Raw genomic sequence first — 23288 nt, 5'->3', positions numbered from 1 at the left:
TTTCCATATTAACTATTTCAATATTTTAATATACCATCTCATCTTCTGAGACAATGAAAATTATGCCCAGAGTCATATCAGTATTTAGTAGTGGGTCAACAATAAAATTCAATTTTTCTGATTCCTATCAGAAAAGGCTACTGCTTTTTCCCTCCAAATCCTGGACAGGACCTAAGTTTAATATGTTCTAAGATATATTATGGGATTAGGTTGCTAAAGAGTAGAAATACCTATTGCATTTTAATACCAATTTGCCATTTAAACATAAAAATAAGACCATCTGGAAGTAAAAGAAAATTTTTCTAGAGAATCTTAAATCTTAATGACTCTTAAGGAGAGGTGTAATATAATCTGATTTTATACAGTTGGCCCCAAGTCAGCAGACTTATAGGTAAAAGAACTTTTTCAACATGTCTATTATGTACAGGACTAAATGATATATTTAGCTAATACTATTCATACAAAACAGAGATCAGCAAACTTCTAATAGTAACTTCTTGGCTTCATTCCATTTTAATTCTGATGGAAAATGTGAGCACATTAGTTTTAGATTCAATATAAGTTTCTATCCGGTAACCTTGGCCGACTAGATTTTCTAAACCTAGTCCTTCTCACTTGGAACAAATGTGTTATTCCAGAAGATGCCAACACATCATGTGTTACTGATACATAATGAGATTAAGAGGAAAAATGAAAACACTTAAAATGCAAAACATACTTGGGAAAGAATTACACAGTAAAGTGACCCAGGGAATGCCCTCAGCAATTTTCTGAAATTATTTGGATAATATCTTCAGGATTTAAGAGTACACCTAGGTCTTACTAAATCTGTAATATGTTCTAAGTTTAGGGAATAGAATGGCATACAAAAGAAAGTATCATTCTATAATTTCCAGTGAATAAAAATCACTTGTCTGAAACTTCTGAAGTCCTACTAAGTCATTAAACAACTCTCAGATTAAGTTACAAGAAAGTACAAACTAATATACCCTTCTGAGATATGTGAATTAAATGAGATCACCAAACATTGTGGCATTTTTATACTTTCTAAACTAAAATTCCTTTTTTAAAAATTGTGTTATGTTAGTCACCATACAGCACATCATCAGTTTTTTGTTTTTTGTTTTTTAGATTTATTTATTTATTTATTTATTTGACAGAGAGACATCACAAGTAGACAGAGAGGCAGGCAGAGAGAGAGGGAAGCAGGCTCCCTACTGAGCAGAGAGTCCGATGCGGGACTCGATCCCAGGACCTTGCGATCATGACCCGAGCTGAAGGCAGAGGCTTAACCCACTGAGCCACTCAGGCGCCCCACATCATTAGTTTTTGATGCAGTGTTCTGTGATTCATTATTCGCAGGTAACACCCAGTGCTCCATGCAATCCTACCCATCACTAGGCTCATCCATCTCCCCCCATCTCCCTCCCTTCTAAAAGTCTCTGTTTGCTTCCTGGAGTCCATAACTAGAAAAGCAAGGCAGAAGACTTGACTATCTAACTAAAACACTCGTCACTCCATAACTGTGCTCACAGATCATCCACAAATTTCCACTGCATGTGGGATAAAGTTCAAGTTTACTCACCAGCAACATAATGTAGTCCAGTGGTTCTCAAACTTTAGCCACACATCAATATAACCTGGAGGGCTTGTTGAAACATAGATGTCTGGACCCATCCCCTGAGCTTTCTGATTCCATCCAGCTGGGGTAGGACCCCAAAATTTACATTTCCAATAGGTTCCCATGTAATGCTGAGGCAGGGACCACAATGTGAAAACCACTATCCAGCAAAAATCTAGCTTTTGTGTACTAATGGCCACACCCCCACATAAAATTTACATCCTTTGATTTTTGTTTAAACTGTTCCAAATGTTCTTATATTTATGGGCTCTGAAGTTAAAAGAAAGAACTCTTACTTAACCTGTACTCTACACGGCAACTGTATTTCAACTGTATTTAAATGTTGCCCCAACTATAGTCCAACTTACCCTGAATCAGCTTCAGCATCACTTGTTATTCAGACTCTGATGCACAAACCTCAAGGCCCAGAGGTCGTTTTCCCGCCCTCATGATGGTCATGGCCCTGAGTGGGAGAAGCATGAAACAATATTCTGGGAAAATGTTTTTGTTATGACTATGAGCTCCTCCTATCTGAGAAGGGCTTGTCAGTGTGGGCAATTTCCCAACCTCTCTAAAACCCCATGACCGGAAAGACATTTCTGCTACGTTAACAAGTAGAAAAGGAATGGGCACCTCTGATATAGGCATGAGCCCTCCTGGACTATAGGCATGTTCTCTTTCCCCCAAGCCAATCTTTTAATCTACGTAGGGAAAGTTCATGATAAAGGCTCATAAGCGAACTAAGAGATTCCCACAAGACCCAGACTCAGAATTATGAACAGCAGCTGTCCCAAGAAGATAAGTTTTTCCCTTAATTGAGTAAACAGGGTTGCAGGTGGGCTACTCTGCTACATTTTTAGCAAAGGAAATACGATCTGATTTTAACTAGAATGAACAGTACTTCTTAATCACAAGGAATTTTTCTCATAAACCTACTAATAAAATGGCAAAACTGTCTCACTAAAATTCAGATTTCAGAGATAATATATTATTATAATTGAAACCAGGAAAAGCAAACAACAGTCAGTATAGGAGCCCTACTACAACATTTCATTTGTATAAAGTATTCTCTGGAGTCAAGGTCTTTAATTATCAGGGAAAAGGAAAATCCATTACGCTTTCTAGTTAAAAGGGGGTGGAGTAGATATGTACTTAATTTTGTTTCTAGTTATCTTTTTTGTTATATAAAATTCCACAACTATACAAAAAAAGTCAGAGACTACTGGGTTCTTAAAACTAATTTTTATAAAATCTTAACAGGTTTTTTATCACCACAGAATAAAATATTATAAAGCCAAATGAGCCCCTTCTTCCTTATTCCCACTCTCTCAATTTTGCTACTTATCACCCCTATGAAGGAGCTTTACAGAAATATAATCCACATACCAAAAAATTCACCCATGTAACATGTTCTGGGAAATGCTTTTTAGTATACGTACAAAGTTGTACAACCATATCACAGTCTCATTTTAGAACATTTTCATTACCCCCAAGGTAAGCACCATACCCATTAGCAGTCACTCTCCATTCTTGACCCCAGTCTCCCACCCAGGCAACTTATGGTTACTAATTTGCTTTCTAGCTCTCTAGCATTACCTATTCTTGACTTTTGATAGAAATGGAACAATACAATATATGGTCTTTGTTTCTGGCTTCTTTCATTTAGTATAATGTTTTCCAAGTTTATTCATGTCACAGCATATATCAGTTCTCCATTTCTTTTCCACTTCTTTTCACTGCTCAATAATATTGTTAAACAGAAAACAACAGTCTATCCATTCATCAACTAATGGACAGCTGGGTTGTTTTCACTTTTTGGCTATTATGAATAATGTCGTTATGAACATCTGCATACAACTTTCTTGTGGGCACTAGTTTCTCATTTCATTTAGGATATGTACCCAGGAGTGAAATTTCTGGGTGACAAGGTAACTAAATGATTAACCTTTTGAGGAAACGCCCAACTGTTTTACAAAGTGACTGCACCATTTTATATTCCAGAAGTAGTGTATGAGGGTTCCAAATTCTCCACATCCTTGATACCTGTTATTATCTTTTTTGTTACAACCATCTGAGTGGAAGTAGGATATCATGGCATTTTGAATTGAATTTCACCTATACCTAATGATATTTAGCTTCTTTTCATGTGATTATTGATCACTTGTATATATTCTTTGGGGAAAAATCTGTCCTTGCCCATTTTTAAATGGGGTTAATAATCTTTTTCCTATTAATTTGTAAGAGTTCTTCATATAACCTGGACACAAGTTCATTATCAGATACATGATTTGCAAATGTATTCTCTTTTTCTGTAGGCTTATTTTTTTCATTTTCTTGATTGTGTGCTTAGAAGCATGATTTTTTAATTAGTGAGATCAATTTTATTATTTTTTATTGTCACATACTTTTAGTGCTACATCTTTAAACTATTGCTTAATCTTATGAATATTTCTACATAATTATTCTCTAGATCAATAAATGATATTTCATTCCTCAATATGATCGAAACTATATTCCAACTAATAGTGATAAGAATTCCCATTTATCTGCATCATTGCCAAATCTTGGTAATCTCAGACTGTCAATTATTTTGCCAATTGACTATAACTTGGTAGCAGACATTTCACAAACTGAATAAGAATGCTGACAATTGTATCCTTGAATTTGTGAATTATAAGATTGCAAATGAAGTATATCAGTGACTATTATACTTTAAGAATGCTGCTTTCTTCTTTACCCCTAAACAATTCTTTTTTTTTTTAAAGATTTTATTTATTTATTTGACAGAGAGAGATCACAAGTAGGCAGAGAGGCAGGGAGAGAGAGAGAGGAGGAAGCAGGCTCCCCGCAGAGCAGAGAGCCCAATGTGGGGCTCGATCCCAGGACCCTGGGATCATGACCCGAGCCGAAGGCAGAGGTTTTAACCAAATGAGCCACCCAGGCGCCCACCCCTAAACAATTCTTATGATTTTTTATATAATATAGTAATGATTCACTGAAAGCCATGGGAGTAAGAAACAAGGAATCCAGACTAAGTACTAACATTATAGAATTTTTGGAGGGTAATTTTGCTCAAGTATCTTGAAAGTACAAATACGTGATATGAAATCCTCAGCAGATCTTTAAAACCCCTTATGTAGCAAATACAAGAATCCAAACCAAGCTACAGGACAAATGACCAAATATTTTCATTCCATTTGAAAGAAAAAAAAAAAAAAAAAAAACCAAACCCAGTCTGGATTCTCAATTACTGAAGAAACAGTCAGTGGAGAGGTAGAAAAATTATGATAAACACCACAGAAATTTTACCTGGTAAAGACAGCCCATCAATTATTCTAAAACATTCTACAACAACAGTCCAAAACCATAAAACCAAATGTGTAAATCTAAAGGATCCCAGTACAAATGACATCTTACAATGGGAAGGAACAATGACCTTGTAATTTTAGCATTAAGAAATAAATCTGTAGAAGTGTTAGCCCTCACTCTCAAGGTGTAAAGCTGCAGATCACATTTCTTGTTTGCACTAACAGCTACTCAGGATAGTTTACAAGTAATCTCTAGCTTAACATTTACCGGAAATCTTGGGAAGAAGAATAAGAAAAGGATGCCCCATTCTTCAATGCAGGATGCAAATTTTTTTTTCTAAAAAGTAACTCAAACTTCTTCCTAACTTTGTCTTCTCACCTCAGATGGCAAGGTATGGTGGCTCAGAACTGTGGATAATTTGCAGTTCCATAAGCACAAAGTTAGGACATTCGAAAAGTGGTTGAATATCGAGTATCTTCTATATATTAGCATGTATTTCAATAAATAGGAAAACTAAAGCGGAGGTCTTTGGTTCTGAGTTTTATTTATACTCTGAAATACTCATGGTGGGGGGAGTATGTATTTTTATAATCTATTTCTTAAATAAAATGTTCATATGGCAAAGGCTTCATTTCAACCCTCTAAACATTCAGTCTGAACAGCAAATTTAGACATCAAATTTAAATGTTGTTCCCAAAAGAACACAAACTACACCTGGAAACCCAAGTTCTGGTTCTGGCTCTAGAAGTGACAGTCTTTCGAAAAGTAATATGACAACTGCGTGCCTCACTGCCCTAAGTTGTGAAAATGGGAAAACACAAGAAGGGCGTTAAAATGAACAAGGTCTTTTTAAAATGTAGGGGCCTGTAACATATATTTCTGCTGGCTTTACTTTAGATTGGTCAGATGTTTGTTTATATAATGGCACTTTATTTTCTGTTAAAGGAAACGCTCGGCTCCATCATCCCACACACAAACTACTTCCGTTCTTACATGAAAGGAAATTCCTTTTCAAGGTTCACAGTACATTAGAGACAGCTGCATGGCTGAGCTTCCTCCAGAAACTTTAAAAAGCTGCAGATGTAGCCCATGCATGACATGGATCATGGAATGAGACAATCTGAAGCATTCAGATTGCCCCTTCTCTTACCCTCTTTCAATGTTATATTTGCCGAGCTGTTGCTCACCTACGTTAAGTGGGAGTGTGTGTGTGTGTGTGTGTGTGTGTGTGTGTGTGTTTATTTTAAATCAAGTCCCTGAGAGAAGGCAGGAGCTCTCTAAAGTGACTATCTTGAGTGCTAATTTCCAAAGCAAGATAAGGTAAAAAGTACATTTCCAGTTAATGACATTCTAACAACAGACAGTCACTACCTATTAGCTTCCAAAGAGGCAATCCTCACACCAACCACACATTCCCTGGCTGTTTCATATAGCCCTGGAACTCAGAAGTGTTTGTCTGGAAAACTCAATTCTGAACTAAGAACCAGCAAAAGAAGAACACTAAACTATGATCGTTAAGAATTCTGGTATGGAACTTTTTCAGCAGAAGCAAAGGAGAGAGTTATAACTCAGTTTGTGTTCAGAAAAGTCGCCCAGACCTCTATATGGCTAAAAGACCAACTATCTTAATTGGGAATAACATGCTGAATGTAACTGGAGGTGCGTACAGGGCTCAGGAGTGACCATGCTCTGAAACGATTTCCAGGAACCTACCAGGTGTCCAGTGACTTTTTTGGAGAAAAAAATTAATTAATGCATCTGAGAAAGAAACCAGAAATTTGGGAGTCTCATTTCTGTTTCCCTCTCCCAGAAATCCTTCTGGAGCATTCCAAGTAAGTTAAGACTTGATATCCCTTCATCATTAGGAGCACAATTTTACTAGTGCTAGAACAACTGCTTGATTAAACAACAGGTCCCAGTAATATAACATTTCCTGAAAGAACAGTTACACTGGATATGTGGTTAAGCCATTTTTGAGACAAATTCTGACAATTCCTTTCAAATACACATTACTAAAATAGGTTCTTCTTCTGGTCAGAAAAGGGAGTTTAGAGGTTCTGTCTGTAGGTAAAGAATGAACTGAAATTTGTTAACTCCAATCCAGTGTTTCCCGGACCCCTTGAGGTAGCTTCATCAACTGCAGCTTTCTGGGCTCAGTTCTGAGATATTTGGCTTAGTAGATCTGGCATAGGGTGGAAGGAACTGCATCTCAAAAATGACTCCGTAATTCTGATGTAGGCAGTATGGTGAACCACCCCATGAGGAAAACTGCAGACTCCTTGTTTCTTAAATGGATGACTGAACATTGCTCACGGGTTCATCCTCAAGAGCCACTGAGCGGCCTCCAGCGGGCGCGCTCCGAAACACCTGCTAGTCATGCCCTCTAGTCATGCCCTCTAGTCATGCCCTCTAGTCATGCCCGAGAGAGGCGGAACATCACCTGATTCTGAATTCAGGTCCCTTCCACCACACTGCACCAAGCTGCCACAGAAAAAGCACATTGGCCAACTGCTATATTATTGTTGGCAAGCACCAGAATTTGCTCAAAACCTCTGCAAATGAAACCCAGCTGCTTAAGCTCAATACCAGATGTCTTCTACAATGTGTGGCTTTGATAGATTAAATTGAGCATAAGAAAGAGATGAAATATATGAAAATCTAATTTGCAAGATGTTTGTCATGAAGTCTGTGGAACAAAAAAAGACAGAAAATTATATTTTTCAATGCAAGAGGTTAAGTGGGGAAGATTAATAATATGCATAATAGCTGCTAGAATGCATGTTACGGATAAACAGTTAGTGTACGTTCACAAAATCCACACCAAACGCCATCTCCAGAAATGCCCACTGAGAGAATGTCATGTGTCTGTGAAATCACATGATTGAGCACGAGCATCCTTCTTCCTTTAGACCCACTCCCCAATTTGAACACGTTTTCACTCAGGGCCTAGGAAATTAGGTAGGAAATATTTAGTGATATTCTCTGATTTCAATAAACTGTAATAATCCTGCAAAAACATCCATATAAGAAACACATGTGTGTGGCTACGTATATATGTAGAGGTAAAAAGGCAATTTGTTTAGCAGCCTCAGTTAAGTGACCCCCCCCCCCCCCGCCTTTCTGCTGTTACCATGTCACCCGGAACGCTCTGTTGTTGTTGTTTCCAGACCACTGCCCCGGTCTCAATAGCTTGGGCGGATTTCAGAGCCCCCGTTAAACTCGGAGAGCCACTCAAGTATTCTGCCAATGAGCTCCTGCACATTCCCTCCCTCAAATGAGCTGATGGTTCAAAGGTAAATATAGCGTATTACTTTTATAATATTAACCTTTTTTTAAAAAATAGAAACATATAAGTATTTTGTAATGGAATGTGAAAACAATACTCAATTGAGCATATTAACATGAACCGAGACAAACATTTGGTTGGGATTTAGCCCCATAATAAAGTACCTAATCATTAAAATGGTGGGCAATTATAAATGGCAAGTTACTATTTTTTTTCATTTTTGAGAAATACACTGTCTTAGTTTTCCTTTAGAGAGAAATCAAAATAAAGCTAAACACTTTAGTAAAGACCTAGTTTGATCATGAATATTCCTACAAACATAGTAACAGAAGGATAATTTCCTGCAGAGTTTGCAAAACAAACCTGGCCTCAGATTTTCTGAGGCTCCGCTGCTATTGGCCTTGGCATAGCTCATATCTGAAGGTAAACATAAAAGGCCAGGAAGAAAAAAAAAGATCTCTTGTTATGCTAAATTGCTTCACACTTCGTTGGTATCTCATCAATGCAATTCCCACAACATAGAAGTGTCACAGATCATGCAAAAGTGATGTAAGTCACTGTTTCCTTATATGTAAGGCTCCCGTTAAAATTGTAAAGATACTAAGATGAATATGAGACATTGTGTACTACAGGATACTATGAACTATGTGTACTGAAAAACTATGAGCCAAAACCAGTTTTCTGCATGTACTCATGAGGTTTTTAAAAATCTCATGAATTAGATAGCTATATCAATTTTCCGCCAGACTCCAGAAGGGATCAAAAGCATAGTTTCAGATATGCAATTCCCAGAATCTGAACAAATGAAAAATGTATACTGCTCACCGAAAACTTGCAGCCTGTTTAGGGATCATAATGCAAAATTTACAAAAGGTTCTTTGTGCCATGTAAGATTTACAACTACCTTTTTAATTAAGGAGTGAAAATTATATGCAACAATCCAACAGAACTAGTCTTCCAAGTGGTTGCACTACTTGTTTTACATATAATTTTTGCCACCAATTTGGTATCTTGAATTTTCTAGATAGCATCTTCTTTATAGAGAAAAAAAAAAGTCATACAATTTCATTTACTGCTAAAATAATTCTGTAGAAACTACAGAAATATAGTACCATTATTTTTGGTAGTAACATTTTCTGGATGCCAAAATTCATATAAAAATATTAGAGTGTTTTGTATAATTTTCCTACTCATACAGCTAATAAATAACTCAGCAGCCAGGAGGAATTCATTTATAAACAAAAGAGCACTAGAAATATTCATGTCACTATTACAAATGACAATGGCAACTACATCAGAGGTTTTTGATTGTCAATCTAATCCAAAACTGCTTCCTAAAAACTTCTGCCCAGGGCGTCTGTTGTTGGGTGGCCATCTTGGTACTGAGTTACTGCACACATCCCAGCTGGGTTAAGTACGATTACCATAAGGGTCATCAGCCAATCAAATTCTCTCTCCAAAAAAATTAGAAGTAAGAGGCAGTGAAACATTTATCAGTTAACTCTACAGAACTAAGCAAAAAATGTCTTGGAATAACAGGGAACGCTAATGAGTATGGCTAGGGAGGTAGTCTTCTCTATATGCACTGGGGATACAGTAATAAATAAAATAGGCATAGCTTTTCCTCTAAGAAACTGAACTTCCAGGAGGAAAGTGACATGTATAATGATAAGTCATGATATGTTCTATAAAAGAAAAATAAAACTTACAATGAGGGATAATATCAAGGGGCTCTCACTTACTTTGGATTGTTGAGGAAAATTTAAGTTGATATTTAAGCAAATGGATAAGCGAGAAGCAAAGAACTGTCCAGGCCCTGGAAACAGCATATATATGTGAAACATCCATGGGGGTTAAAAGGTTTGGATGATTTCAGACAAGGAAAGACCCATGGGGTTGATGATCAATAGTTAGGGAGATGAACTGGGAGTTAGGGGCTGGCAGACACCAAGCCCTGCCAGCCAGGTAAAGATCTGAATTTCACCCTAAACGCAAGAGGTCTCCATTAAAGAATTCTAAAAAGAAAGAAGTAAAGAGACAGAGTCATATAGAGGAAAGAAGAGGGGAAGCCCCTCAGAGACACAGATGAATAGAAACTCAGACCTTCACCGCTTCTGTGTCCTACCAGGCCTGTGTTTCTGTCAGCTACTCAACTTCTTTCTGTACTCAAGTATTAGCAATACTAATAATGTGATTTTACATGAAAAGTTAACTATTACTGAAGGAATGTGACAGAGATGATATCAAGTAGAGAGATCAGTTAACCCAAAAGCCACAGCCTCTCCAATGTTAAAAGAAAAATCATGAGGTCTAAAAACAAGACTAAGGGCGCCTGGGTGGCTCAGTGGGTTAAGCCGCTGCCTTTGGCTCAGGTCATGATCTCAGGGTCCTGGGATCGAGTCCCGCATCGGGCTCTCTGCTCAGCAGGGAGCCTGCTTCCCCCTCTCTCTCTCTCTGCCTCTCCAACTACCTGTGATTTCTCTCTGTCAAATAAATAAATAAAATCTTTTAAAAAAAATAAATAAAAAATAAAAACAAGACTAAGGTTATTCTGAGCACATGGTCAAAAAATAATCTTTAGAGATTTTTTTTTTTTAAGATTTTATTTATTGGGGCACCTGTGTGGCTCAGTAGGATCAAGTCCCACATTGGGCGCTCTGCTTGGCAGGAGCCTGCTTCCTCCTCCCTCTCTGCCTATTTGTGATCTCTCTCCATCAAATAAATAAATAAATTCTTAAAAAAAAAAGATTTTATTTATTTATTTGGTGGAGAGAGACTGTGAGAGAGGGAACATAAGCAGGGGGAGTAGGAGAGGGAGACACAGGCTTCCTGCGGAACAGGGAGCCCAATTCTGGGCTCAATCCCAGGACACTGGGATCATGACCTGAGCCAAAGGCAGACGCTTAACAACTGAGCCACCAGGCATCCCTAGAGATTTTAATATGAACATTTCTACAACAACAACAACAACGACAAACACTAAAATGGAAAATGTAACTATTTCACAGATGGAAAAAAGTATAATAATCAAGAACCAAAGAGTCCATCTAAACCCAAAATATAGCAAAAGAAAGCTTGGTAGGCTCTCTAACTGATTAAGATAATTTCCTTATAACTAATTGCCAATATACTTTGTCTTATTTAAGGATTTTCCCTGTGTCCTGTATGAATTCTAAAATCAGGTATGTATTTGAAAAATTAGGGGACAAAAAAACATATTCACAATTTGTTCCTGGCAGTTCTAAGTCAATAAAAGATTTGTAAAATGTTATTTCAAGAAAAAAAAATGTCATTTCAGATTCAACTAGCTTAGAGGCCAACGGGGGCGCGGGGAAACCTTTGAGTACTCTGATCTAAAGCTATTATTCTTCCAGAAGCCCTCAGATATTTGTGATTTTAAAGCTTAAAAAGTATGTATGCACTGACACACAAACAAGCACACACACAGTTCACATCTATGATTGCCGCCATTAAAGAATATAACTTCCTATAATAAAAGTAAAGCCAAATATTTGGAGTTTGTGCTCAATAGTTATGTGAATGTCTATTATCCAATATACTCTGAAGAATTTAAGTTGAGAACTATAGTTTAGTCACTTTCCTCCCAGGTAAATTACCACAGAGATCAAATTTCTTACATCTGTGATGCTCACCACAACTTGCAGTTACTGCCGATTAATAGCCTGAGATTAATTGTTGGAAGTGCCACATAATAGCTGTAGGAGAAAACATTTTAAACACAGACCCACATTTATGCATTTAACAGCTGTGTTGGTCTAACAGTTCAGATTTTCACTGTATTTTGCCATATGGTAACAAGGATCATTTTTCACTTAAAAATATTACCAAAAATTGATGCCCTATAGCAATATTGCCATTCCCGTTTTGAAACCACACATTCACAGACCATGTCTGTTATCCACCTGTTATTATACTCTCTATTGGCCTTAATTTTAGTTAAAATATTTAATAACATAGTTTTTTTATTTTATTTTAAATGAGTGCCAACCAGATCAAACACAGATATTATAAATAAGAAACCTATGGAGTAGGACCTCGCAATGAAGAGGCAGAATGCAATAATGCAATATCTGGGTTCTATAAAACTGTAGGAGCCAGAAAGACTGGGACTTATTTTTGTTCTCCAGGCTTAGGGATTTTCCTGTATTCAAAAACAGCTGATTACTTCCTATCTCACCTTTTTTTTTTTTTCCTATAACTCATTATTGATGGAGAATTACTCCTAAGGACAAAAAGTTGGCTACCAATTTTGACTTTAATCTGACTGCTGAGATAATTTATGACCATGATTTTATGGAGGGGGAAGGGAGAGTAGAAATGTTCACATATATATTTAACAGGAAGCTAAATAAAAGTCTCACTCTTTTAAATGCCAGAACATGAGGCCCATCCATGTCAGGAAAGGCACACTGTTGCCACCAATGTGTTAGAACAATAAACAGAAAGAGTCCTTTAGTTTTTAGGTCTGTCAGTTGATCACGTTTATAACCTCACTAAATTCCTTTGGCACGACTTAAGAAGAATAGTAGTGACCAAAGTGATACTTTAATACTGTTTACCCATTGCACTACATTCGCCACGATTGCCTGCGATTTTCTAACTGTGTTTTAAAAATAAGGGGCAGCTCAATCCTCAAAAGAAAACATTTCACAAGTAGAAATGAACACTGCAGATTTTCACCACTCCAGGTCCTATTTTCACTTTTAGAAAAAGGCAATTCTGCATTTGGTGATTCTAGCTTTAAAAAAAAAATCCATCTGGGAAGCAATTGGCAATGTGCCAATATAAAAAACCACAAAGTTCAAATCTTCTACCAAGATGTACCTTTGTCTCCTTTTTTCTTAAGCCTGGATCTCCTTAAAGGAAACATTCAAAATACGATTTAAGCAACGATAAGATTTAAGATGAGTCACCTACCCGTGGGCCACCCTAACTATTCTATTCCAAGTGAGAATTCTCTTTTCCATGTTCTGTGACTCTACAGAGACTGGTTCCATTTATGGTAGAACTGGAGTGTTGTACATATTTCTTTCATATAAAACTTTCAGGTTTCCATAGTATAATCAACAAAATATTTGTATTAGCCAGATGCTCACGTTCTCCAAATGTCTCAAGCTGTCATTTTGAAATACATTTACTTTTAAGAAGAATTAAAGGTCTCAGAACAATACTCTTGGCTTTGCCATTCACTTAAGAATCACAACCACTTCACTGTATTTACCAGTTTTGTGATCTTCATTTTTACTAAAATACATGCAGAATTAATGATCATAAAGCATTACAAGTTATCAGTGAATAACAACTTTGATAGTCAAAGTTGCTTAGTCTTGATTAAACTAATAGTCCTTGTCTGTAGCACATTTTGTCTTCATGGGGGCAAAATCATAAAAACCAGGAAGCTTATTTTTTATAAAACTATTAAAAAGTTTACAGGTAGAGAAACTCCTTTAAAAAAAATTAAAAGTTCATTTGTGACAAAGCTGGAAATACATGTTAGGATTTAGTATGCCAATCACACTAAGGTGAGTTATCAGAGTCTTTTAAAATCAGGTCTCGATTTACATTTCCAGCTTGGGTGTCCCCTATTTCTGCATAAACTATTAACAGTAATATGAATAGTAACAAATGCTCAGGAAATACTATGTGTTACAGATGCTGTTCTAAGTGTTTACATGCACGTGCCCATTTAGTAATCAAATTGACCCTAAGGTAAGTATTCTTATTATCCCTATTTTACAGCTGAGAAAATTGAGGAACTAATAAGATATCTTTAAGTGGTAGAGCTAAGATGCAAACATTATGGGTCCAGATTTAATACTCTTAATCATGTTGCTATAGAATAAATCATAGAAACACACACACACGCACGCAAGAGCTCTGGCCAGAGAATTTAAAAGACTGTGTTACCTAGAGAAAGGCAAGGAATGTTCCTAAGCTTCAACCTCCTCACCAGAAAAGTAAAACAGTTCTCCAGTATTATTTTAAGGTACATTTTAATCCTAGTATTTGTGATTGAAAAGTTCAGTGTGTAGCATATGGCCTCTCTTTTTTACTGACATAAACCAATAATGAGTTAAGGTACTCGTATTTTTCAAGGAAAACGCTAAAAGAGTGAAAAATTAGCTTCAGGCAATCACGAAATAGTAGCAGCATGAAGAGAGGAATAAGAATTTCACCTCACATATCATTCCTTGAGCTTCCTGGAACATTCTTAAGAAACAGTTTCCCTGAGTCTTTTCTACTGTCTTCTAGAAGGCACCATATTATTATAACAATTTTGGGAAAATAAATTAGCAAATCAGGTAAATCAACTACCTACTGTTCCTTCATATCACCACATAAAACTCCTTTGGGTCACACTTACCCATGCCAAAAATTAAAAGCTTTTTTTCACAGAGCCAAGACACAACATATAATATTATGCTAATGCCATGGAATATTTGAGATTATGAAACATGTATCTTACAAATGCCAATCAAAAGTACAAGCCAATTGATAATACACACTTTCCAAATAAATAGTATTGCCAAAGTGGTTCTATAAAACTCATTCACAAGGACATGAGACTGAACTGTAAATGCATTTCCATCTCATCCATATTCCTTTTGTCACCTGGCTTAATTTTATACAGCCACTCTCTTCCTATCTCTAACTTCATGACTCCCTCACTGCAAATCACTATAACAGAGAGTTGTTTCAGAAGTTGTTTTATTACATTATCTTTCCTCTATTTTGAAGAGAGTTCATCTGTTTTTACAACTACTCTTTTATTTAAAAGTTTAAAGTAACTTTTAAAAATTGCCACCCCCTCAACTATTAAAACAGCTTCACAAATTTAAAAAAAAAATTGAAATGTGGACAAACATCTGACCTATTCACAATTTATAATTATTGAGATCATAAAACTGGAGATTTACCCAAGGCATCTACATAAAAGTTATAACGAACTTCAAAGTTAATCAGCTAACCTATAAAATCTAACAGTATTCCCATTTAAATGATCAAAACAAAGTTTATTAGAATTATTTTTGTAAATTCTTCAAATGCAAACTGTCTCAGTATGTTGACAAGCAACTTCACATTCAAAGTTCCAAATTGGATTGGATTGAATTCTTAATTACTAGAAAAAAACAGAAACGTTGATTCCCTTTAAAATCATCCTCCTATGCTATCTAGCAAACTTTTGCCCAAACAGAAAAAAAGGAGTAAAATTACAGAGCAGTTGGAGGATGGGGACTGGAAATGTTTAGCCACTGTACTTCTGCCCAGAACCTTCCCTTCTGTGATAAAAGCCACACAACCTGACATTAACGCAGCCCCTTGTCAGCACTGTACCAGGGGCACTCATCTTCTTACCCCTCGTGTGCATAGACAGAAGAATGAGCAAGGAAATGTGAAGCTGCCAGTTTAGTTCTTCCAGCCAACCCATTGCGCAGGAGAGCAGTAAATGTGACCCGCCTGTTTCAGCCTCCTGTTTCTTGCCTTTCCTTCTTTCACTGAGCCTTCTCTGTTGCCACTCTTGTCAGAGCTTCCGGCAAGCCTGCCAGCAAGCCTGAGACAGGACCGTGAAAGACAAGCCTGTTACAAACTGGTTCTGTCACCACAGACTTCAACCGATCACCTCGTGGGGAGGACAACAAAGGGCGGTGAGGACCCTGAGCTGGATTGTTTTCTTAAGAAAGGAGCCTGACCCAGCTGCCCACACAAGGGCCAGCGCATGGGGAGGGGAGGAATCTCTCTGCACTGGCCATGCCAAAGTCCCCCAAATCTCTCAGGCAGCTAGGAAGTGACTGCAAAGCCACATGCGCCTGTACTTGGCTGTCATGAAATAGCTTACTTCTTTGTCAAGATTTTTTTTTTCTTGCTAAGAATTGTTCACTGTTTGGGAATTGTAGCAAGACAAGGGGGGAAATGCTTTTTTTGATGAGATGATAGAAAGAGTGCAAGAGTCCTAAAATGTCATGTTAGGACACTTTTCTCACATGACTATTTAAATAATGGAGCAAATGTCTCTGAATCAAGGGCACAGATATGAAAAAGGGCCCTGTGTAAAGAGTATCTTTAATTAATATTTCAAATTAAAGTATTTCAGTTAAGCTAGTTATTAATCAACTAATTTTAAGTGACTACAGTCTGAGGTTTCCTATGTAGAAAAAGTATATGAACCTAACCCATCTTATTAACACAAGTTATTCAATTTTTTAAGATTTATACTGTAATATGTGCCTCAACGTAAACTATGAACAATTTGTAAAATTCTACTTTCAATGATATCCCAAGTGGCCTTCTTTTAATACTAAAGAACATTTTTGAAGGCTATTTGTTGTACTTGACTCTGGGAACTGTCAATCCTAGAAGAACAGTAAGAAATATAAATGAATTGACTGTATGTGAAGAAACTACAATGTCACCATAGATATAAACAGAAGTAGTTATTAAAATGCCATCAGTTTACATGATAAAGGATTTATGGTAATGAAATAAGAGACATACTTCAATGTTTATATCTATCTCAGATACCGTCAGAATGTGTTTACTTGATATTTTAAGAATGCTTTTCTTGGAAAAAAAAATCTCTGCCATCTTCTCATTCTTAAGAGAATGACACCCCCACCCCTCCACACACTCTAACACCTCCCAGCACTACCCGACTAGGTGCCATTCAAATCCACATTCCAGTTAGGAATACCAAAAATTGCTTTGCATGAATTTACAAATATGACTCTCAATCCAATGACCTCAATTCACATTTTCATGAAATAAAATGTAAAAGAAATATAGCGTTTTTAATCACATATGAGATTCTGGAATATCCTAAATTTCAGAAACTATACATTTTGTATTGCACAGAAGCCATGCAACCGACTTGTCAGAAGACTTAAGTCGGGGTGGTATCATTTTAGTACCATTTATCTATATCCTTTTCAGCTAAGAAGGGAGACTGAGGCATACTAAAATGTTTAATAATGATCAGGAGCAGAAGTAATATGTGGGAAAAGATGACAAAAATCAAGCAGTAGAATCTCCTGTTCAAACCTTCTATATTCGGCTCAGAGCCACATCACAACATGGTTCCACTGCCAATTTGGAACCCAGCCTTGAGCTTTGAGAGGATGAGTGAATGGCTGAAATGTGGGACAGCTCCCACTGCTCGCATTTCCCCAATATGAGCATCCATAAATGGTTCAAAGCCTAAAGAGAGAGCTGTTGCTTTCTCCCTAGAATCCTAATTCAGTACAAAGCAATTCATGCCAGCAATCATTTCTAATTTTGTACTACGTGCTCGCTGAAATAACTGTACTCAAGCAGTTTACAGTGCCACAGTAAAAACAGTATATATAATAGAGAACTGTGAAGAATGTAACATTTTAAGATGAAGTGTCCTCAAATGGAATAAAGATGGAAAATCAGAGTAAGAGATGGATTAGACTGGGCCACAGAACTGAAGGGAGAGCTGGATGTTGAATTAAAATTGAATTTATACAGCAATAGAGGAGATGGAAAGGAAGAAATTATATGAGCAAGGATTAGAGGTAGGATTAAATATTTCATTTGGGGTAATAGCATGAGAAGAAAAATCTTACTGGAGCAGACTTCTCCTATTAGTAAATGGCTGGAGAGAAACCTAGACAGAGTGGAACCAGACGGTGCAGGACGCAAAACGTAGATTACAGAGTTTAGACTATATATTACATAAATAACTAAAGGCTTTTGAATATGGACCAGTTTGATGAATTTAAAAAAAAAAAAAGGATTTAGAAATTCAGCATATAGGAGAGTCTGTGAACCTGAGCTTCTAACTCTGAGGAGAATCGAAAATCAGAAGCTTGAAGAGGGGCTCCCAGTTAGTCCAACTTTTTGGTAATGCAGACTTCCTCCTTTCATTTTTATACTAAGAAATTCAAAATGAATTTATCCATATTAACTTCCTCCGTTCTGCCTTTTATTGTTTAATATATGCTGGGTGCCAACGATGAAAGAGATGTTCTATAAAATGTATAGTTATGGTCCAGACAATAAGGCTCAAAAGATATAATAAAACCACCCCCAGATTGGCATATGACTTAAGCCACTCACCCTGCAGTACACACCAAAGGAGGCTTCAAAGGAAGTTCTCAGAGAATATTAACAGAAAGGTGTCCATTTGAAACACGAGAGAAGGGTAAGGAAAGGGAAAAAGGAGGACCACAGCTAGTACTGCCCGTATGAGTAGAATGTGCACTGCTACCTGCCAACTGTCAAATTCTTCAACAGATCTGCTCATTCTAGATTTATGGAACCTGAAGTCAAGAGCCTAGTTGTGCTATCCGTGTAGCCTTGGACAAATCATGTGAACTTTGTTCTACACTTTGGCCATTACCTACCATAGAGTGTTATACAGATTAGACAAGTCTATGAGTATTAATTACTGAATATGGTGCCCAGAACAAAGATAAATATCAGAAAATGGTCAATTTCAAAAACACTCTCATTAATCACTCCCCTGCTTCCTGGCCCAAAAAAAAAAAAAAAAGAGGGCACCTGGGTGGCACAGTGGGTTAAGCCTCTGCCTTCAGCTCAGGTCATGATCTCAGGGTCATGGAATCGAACCCCGCATTGGGCTCTCTGCTCAGCAGGGAGCCTGCTACCCCTCCCGCACCTGCCTCTCTGCCTACTTGTGATCTCTCTGTCAAATAAATAAATAAAATCTTTAAATTAAAAAAAAAAAGAAAAGAAAAATCCCTTGTTAACAGCAATGTTCTTTAATGTAACATTTGCCTAACTGTTCACTCATAAACAATGTGATCACTAACACAAAGATACAAATTGTGTCTTATGTTAGTTAAATCAGGTTTTAAAAATCCGAATTACACCTGCAAAGGCAAATGTTTAATCCATCTACTTTTACTTAATTCATTGAGCATTCATACAATTGAAGTAGATGTATATGACATTACTGTTTTAACAATTTCAATCTGTGACTCATTCTCACATAGAAACTCCCCAAATGCACTGATTTTATGTATATATGAAGTTTTTAAACTGAACTGGGAGAACTGTATCTAGTAATGGGATAGGAGACCATTTAAGAGACAGTACCTGCCTGCAGGACCCAACTGCCCCTGTAAGTTGAGGACAGATGTACAGTGGAATAATGACTGTGCAGTACAGCCACTGCCGGGGAACGGCAGGAAAACGGAAAGTACAATGGACAAAGATGCATTCGGACTGGGGGTGGGGACTGGACTTGCGGGGGAGGAGGCATGTCAACTAGGTCTTCAAAGATAAGCAGGAATTCACTGAGTAAAGGGAGGGCAAAGGAAGCCTAAGCAAAGGGAATGGCGAAGAAAAGAGACTCAGGAATAAGAAAAAGAGCAATGTCCGCTGAGAGAACGGGGGAGGCCGGATATGCCTGGAGAACAGACAGATGTTAGAGGGAACGTAGATGGGAGAAGGTGGGAAAGGGCCTCTGTCTCATAATGTGATTTTGTGGGAAGGCATGCCTTCATTTCTGGAGGAGATATTTGCACAGTTTATTTTCCATCGTGCGAACTGACTACAACTACTTCTCGCAGCTGATTACATTTCTAAAGAAACCATGAGGTTGTGAAAACTACGATGATAAGTACATTCCTTTGTATGTAAGAAAATGTTAGCAATATCCTTCTAATCCTTGATAAGAACAACAAAGTGTTATTTTCTTTATTATTTGAAGTCCCTGCAAATACTGTTTGGAACAACATTAACTTTTTAATTAAACTTCTGTTCAAACGCACAGGCACATAAAAACAACAGTTGTTTCCTTCTTCCTTTTGCAAGCTATAGCATTTTAGGACCCTACCATTCCATTGAGTTTTGCCCTAAAATATTTTCTTTAAACTTTTCAGAATTATACTGGCTCATTCATCTTCTGACTCTGATTTTCAGCCATATACTCACACAATGACACAAAAAGCTACTGCATTACGGGGGAGCACATGAACAATAGAACTTACGTGTACAAAAACATTTCTCCTGACTCTGGGGTTTATAACGACCGCAACTTCGGCCACATTCACGCCGCCTCCTACCTCCCCACCCCGGTCTCATTTGCAGCCTTCCACATCACTGGTCATTAACAAGTCGAAGCTCCCTTCGGCTGCCCAGTGAAAGACCAGCACATATAAACAATCCCTTCCTCCCTCCAACAAGTGACACATTATTCTGAGCACGTCTCCTCTCTGCTTTCATTGCTCTGCCAACGTCCCCCGTGAGTGGGAAGGGGTAAAAGGAGAGAGAAAATATCCCACAACTTGTCTAAAGCGTGTAGAGGATGATTTGTGTTCTTACTTACGGGATATGACTGTCACTGTTGATCTGCTTTCAGGCCTAGATTACGTGTGATAAGGGCTGACCTTCTTTAAGTATTCACACATTATGCACTCATGGAGAGCAGGCAGGACACAAAAGTCCTTCAGATGTTCTGGACATCAATCAAGTGCACAGCATGGAGCCTGCCAAACTTTTCTTCCATTTACTTGGGGAGAGGAAGGGGAATCCAAGACAGACTTAATAAAGTTTAAAGCTGTGCCACAGTATATTTGGGGAGACCATTGTCATTAAAAGGGTTTTGTTTGAAAAAAATTCTCTATAGTTACGACAAGCAACAAAGACATTCATACACAAATATAAAGAGACCACTAGGTTTCACTGCAGCTTTAAAATTTTAAAACTTTTACTATACAACAACCAGGTCTCGATCACTTGAGCAGATTGCCTTTTTTTTTCCTGAAATAATTGCTCATTAAGGATATATTTCAAAAACTAAAGACATCAATTTTTTGTAGCAGTCATACATAATAGGTACCTTTTTTGAGGCATTTATTAAAGCAATAGAGGAAACCACATTTGTCATGAAATACTCTGAACATATCTTCATGTAATTTAAGCACTAATCATCAACACCACGAACCATTTTCTACCTAATACAAATATTATCATTATTAACAGGCTAGAGCCTCAATATTAGGTGACAGACATGACAACATCTTCTGATACAGGCTTTCAATGTTCGTCTTTCACCACTGCTACTCCCCACAACTCGTTAAAGGGATTTGAGATGCCTTTTGAAAAAGAACAAATGAGTCCCAAACTGTATTCTCCTAAAACACTGTAACACTGTATACTCGGAGGGTATAATTTGATCATCAGCACAACCAAACCCATCATGCAAAATGCTTCAAGGAACTTCATAACAGAATGATATCTTAAATCTATGACAGTATCGTTTTCTTACTGATTGCAGAGTTCTTTTTATGAGCTCATGTTAGACCATGAATATAACAAGGCGATGCACAGCCTGCATACAAAATAAGAAGATTAGACACAAAAAGCAATTAACATTAAAGAAGAGAACTAAAGGCAACTTGCATGATTCAACTACCAATGAAAATTAATCCAGTGAATTTGCTAAGTTCTACAGTTAAAATAAAAACCAAATAAAACAAACTTCTAGAGCACCCCAGGATTCCCAAGCTGGCATAATTTTGTCCAGTTTATTATCTGGATTCAGTATCACTCAACTAAAGGCTAAGATCAAACCTGTACCCTAGTGATAACCAGCCAGGTGATACATAAGATGTGAGACTATTCTTGACATTAATCACTAAAGAGGAATCCTTCACCTGATCGGTACGATCACCTCAGACCACAAACTAAAACTGAATGGGAGGAGAATGTCTTGGCAGGAGTTGGCAAGCAAGGAACTCAGGAAGACAAATCGAGTTATTTCTAGATAGAATATAGAATGATGGTGATGCAAATGAGACATACCATTGCTGAACTTTTTTTTTAAGATTTTATTTATTATTTATTTGACAGACAGAGATCGCAAGTAGGCAGAGAGGCAGGCAGAGAGAGAGAGGAGGAAGCAGGCTCCCCACGGACGCAGAAAGCCTGATGCGGGGCTTGATACCAGGACCCTGGGATCATGACCTGAGCCGAAGGCAGAGGCTTTACCCACTGAGCCACCCAGGTTGCCCCACCACTTGTTGAGCTTTTATGATTTGTCAGGCAAGGGGCGATATACCTAACATCCATTACCTCATTTAATTCTCACTCCCTCCCTGTGTGGTAGGTGATACCATTCACATTTACAGATGAAAATCTACGTGTGCCTAAGTCAACAAGGTCTAGAACTGATGAAGTACCAAAAGGATCAGAAACTAGTACTTCATGAGCTAGGGCCCCATATGTTTTCACCCTGCAAGAAGTAACTAAAACAGAAATAGTCCTCTAAGTAGATGGAGGCCTCAGAGATTCTGGGGACTGATGAGACTCATTCAGGGAACATAACTGCCAAAAATGCTGAGGGCTGGAGCAGAAGACCAAACCTACCCATTCAGAGGAGGAGCTCCAGACACCCTGGAAGCCACAGCAATGTACTCAGAGGTCAGCGGTTTCAGACCCAGTGAGAAATGGTCCACTCCTTTACAGCATGTATGTTATTTTTTGAGAATAATGATAAGCATAAGTAAAACAGATATATTATCATTAATTTAAAGTAGTGTCTTGTAGATACTCTTTTTAACTTCCCCAACAGCTCTTCGACACATGTATTATCGATCATATTTTATAAGCAAAGCAACTAATGTGAGTGAGGGGCCTGGAGTTAAAGAAGGAGGTTTTACTTCCCCTGAATAGGTCCGTGCCTTAGGAGATACAGGGAGGCAACTCTACAGCCTCAGAAAGGAAAAGTAGATGAGTGACATCACCAGAACAATGTAATGTGGTTCTCCCCTCATCAGATGAGTCTTTTGTTTTCACAAAAGAAGCGGTTTTCTTCATACTATGGGAAGGCAGTTCCAAAAGATCTACTCTGCACCACTTATAAGCAACTACGTGAGAAAGGGGTTTTTGTTGTCCATTTAAATAACAACAGATATACCCTAGTATCGTCATTATTATTATTAGGTCCCTGACTCCTCAGAATTAAAGAATGAAAATCATAAGCCAATGAAGCTACTAACTAACCTGACTTACCCAAATCTCTATTTTAGCGGTACTTAAAGAATATTTTCTTCTTTATCAAAC

At 37.5% G+C, this 23288-nt stretch overlaps 1 protein-coding gene across 4 annotated transcripts in view; it reads right to left on the bottom strand.

Moving 5' to 3' along the window:
• BMPR1B (bone morphogenetic protein receptor type 1B) overlaps window positions 1–23288 on the bottom strand; it is a 394983-nt gene that overhangs the window by 86359 nt on the left and 285336 nt on the right. The window contains exon 3 of one of the 4 annotated variants that reach the window (XM_045067054.1): window positions 1990–2084. The exons of 1 other annotated variant lie outside the window; for it this stretch is intronic. In XM_045067054.1, the coding sequence (XP_044922989.1) occupies window positions 1990–2008 (19 nt within the window). In that variant the 5' untranslated portion in view covers window positions 2009–2084. Of the gene's footprint in view, window positions 1–1989; window positions 2088–15593; window positions 15888–23288 lie in introns of those variants that run through there. 2 more of the 4 variants (XM_004756035.3, XM_013058019.2) reach the window with 2 other exon arrangements.

Source organism: Mustela putorius, unplaced genomic scaffold (assembly GCF_011764305.1).
Source record: "Mustela putorius furo isolate JIRA1106 unplaced genomic scaffold, ASM1176430v1.1 tig00003871_pilon_pilon_pilon, whole genome shotgun sequence".
NCBI lineage: Eukaryota > Metazoa > Chordata > Mammalia > Carnivora > Mustelidae > Mustela > Mustela putorius.
The sequence above is the reverse complement of the archived record's forward strand: the minus strand, read 5'-3'. Positions and strand labels throughout refer to the sequence as shown.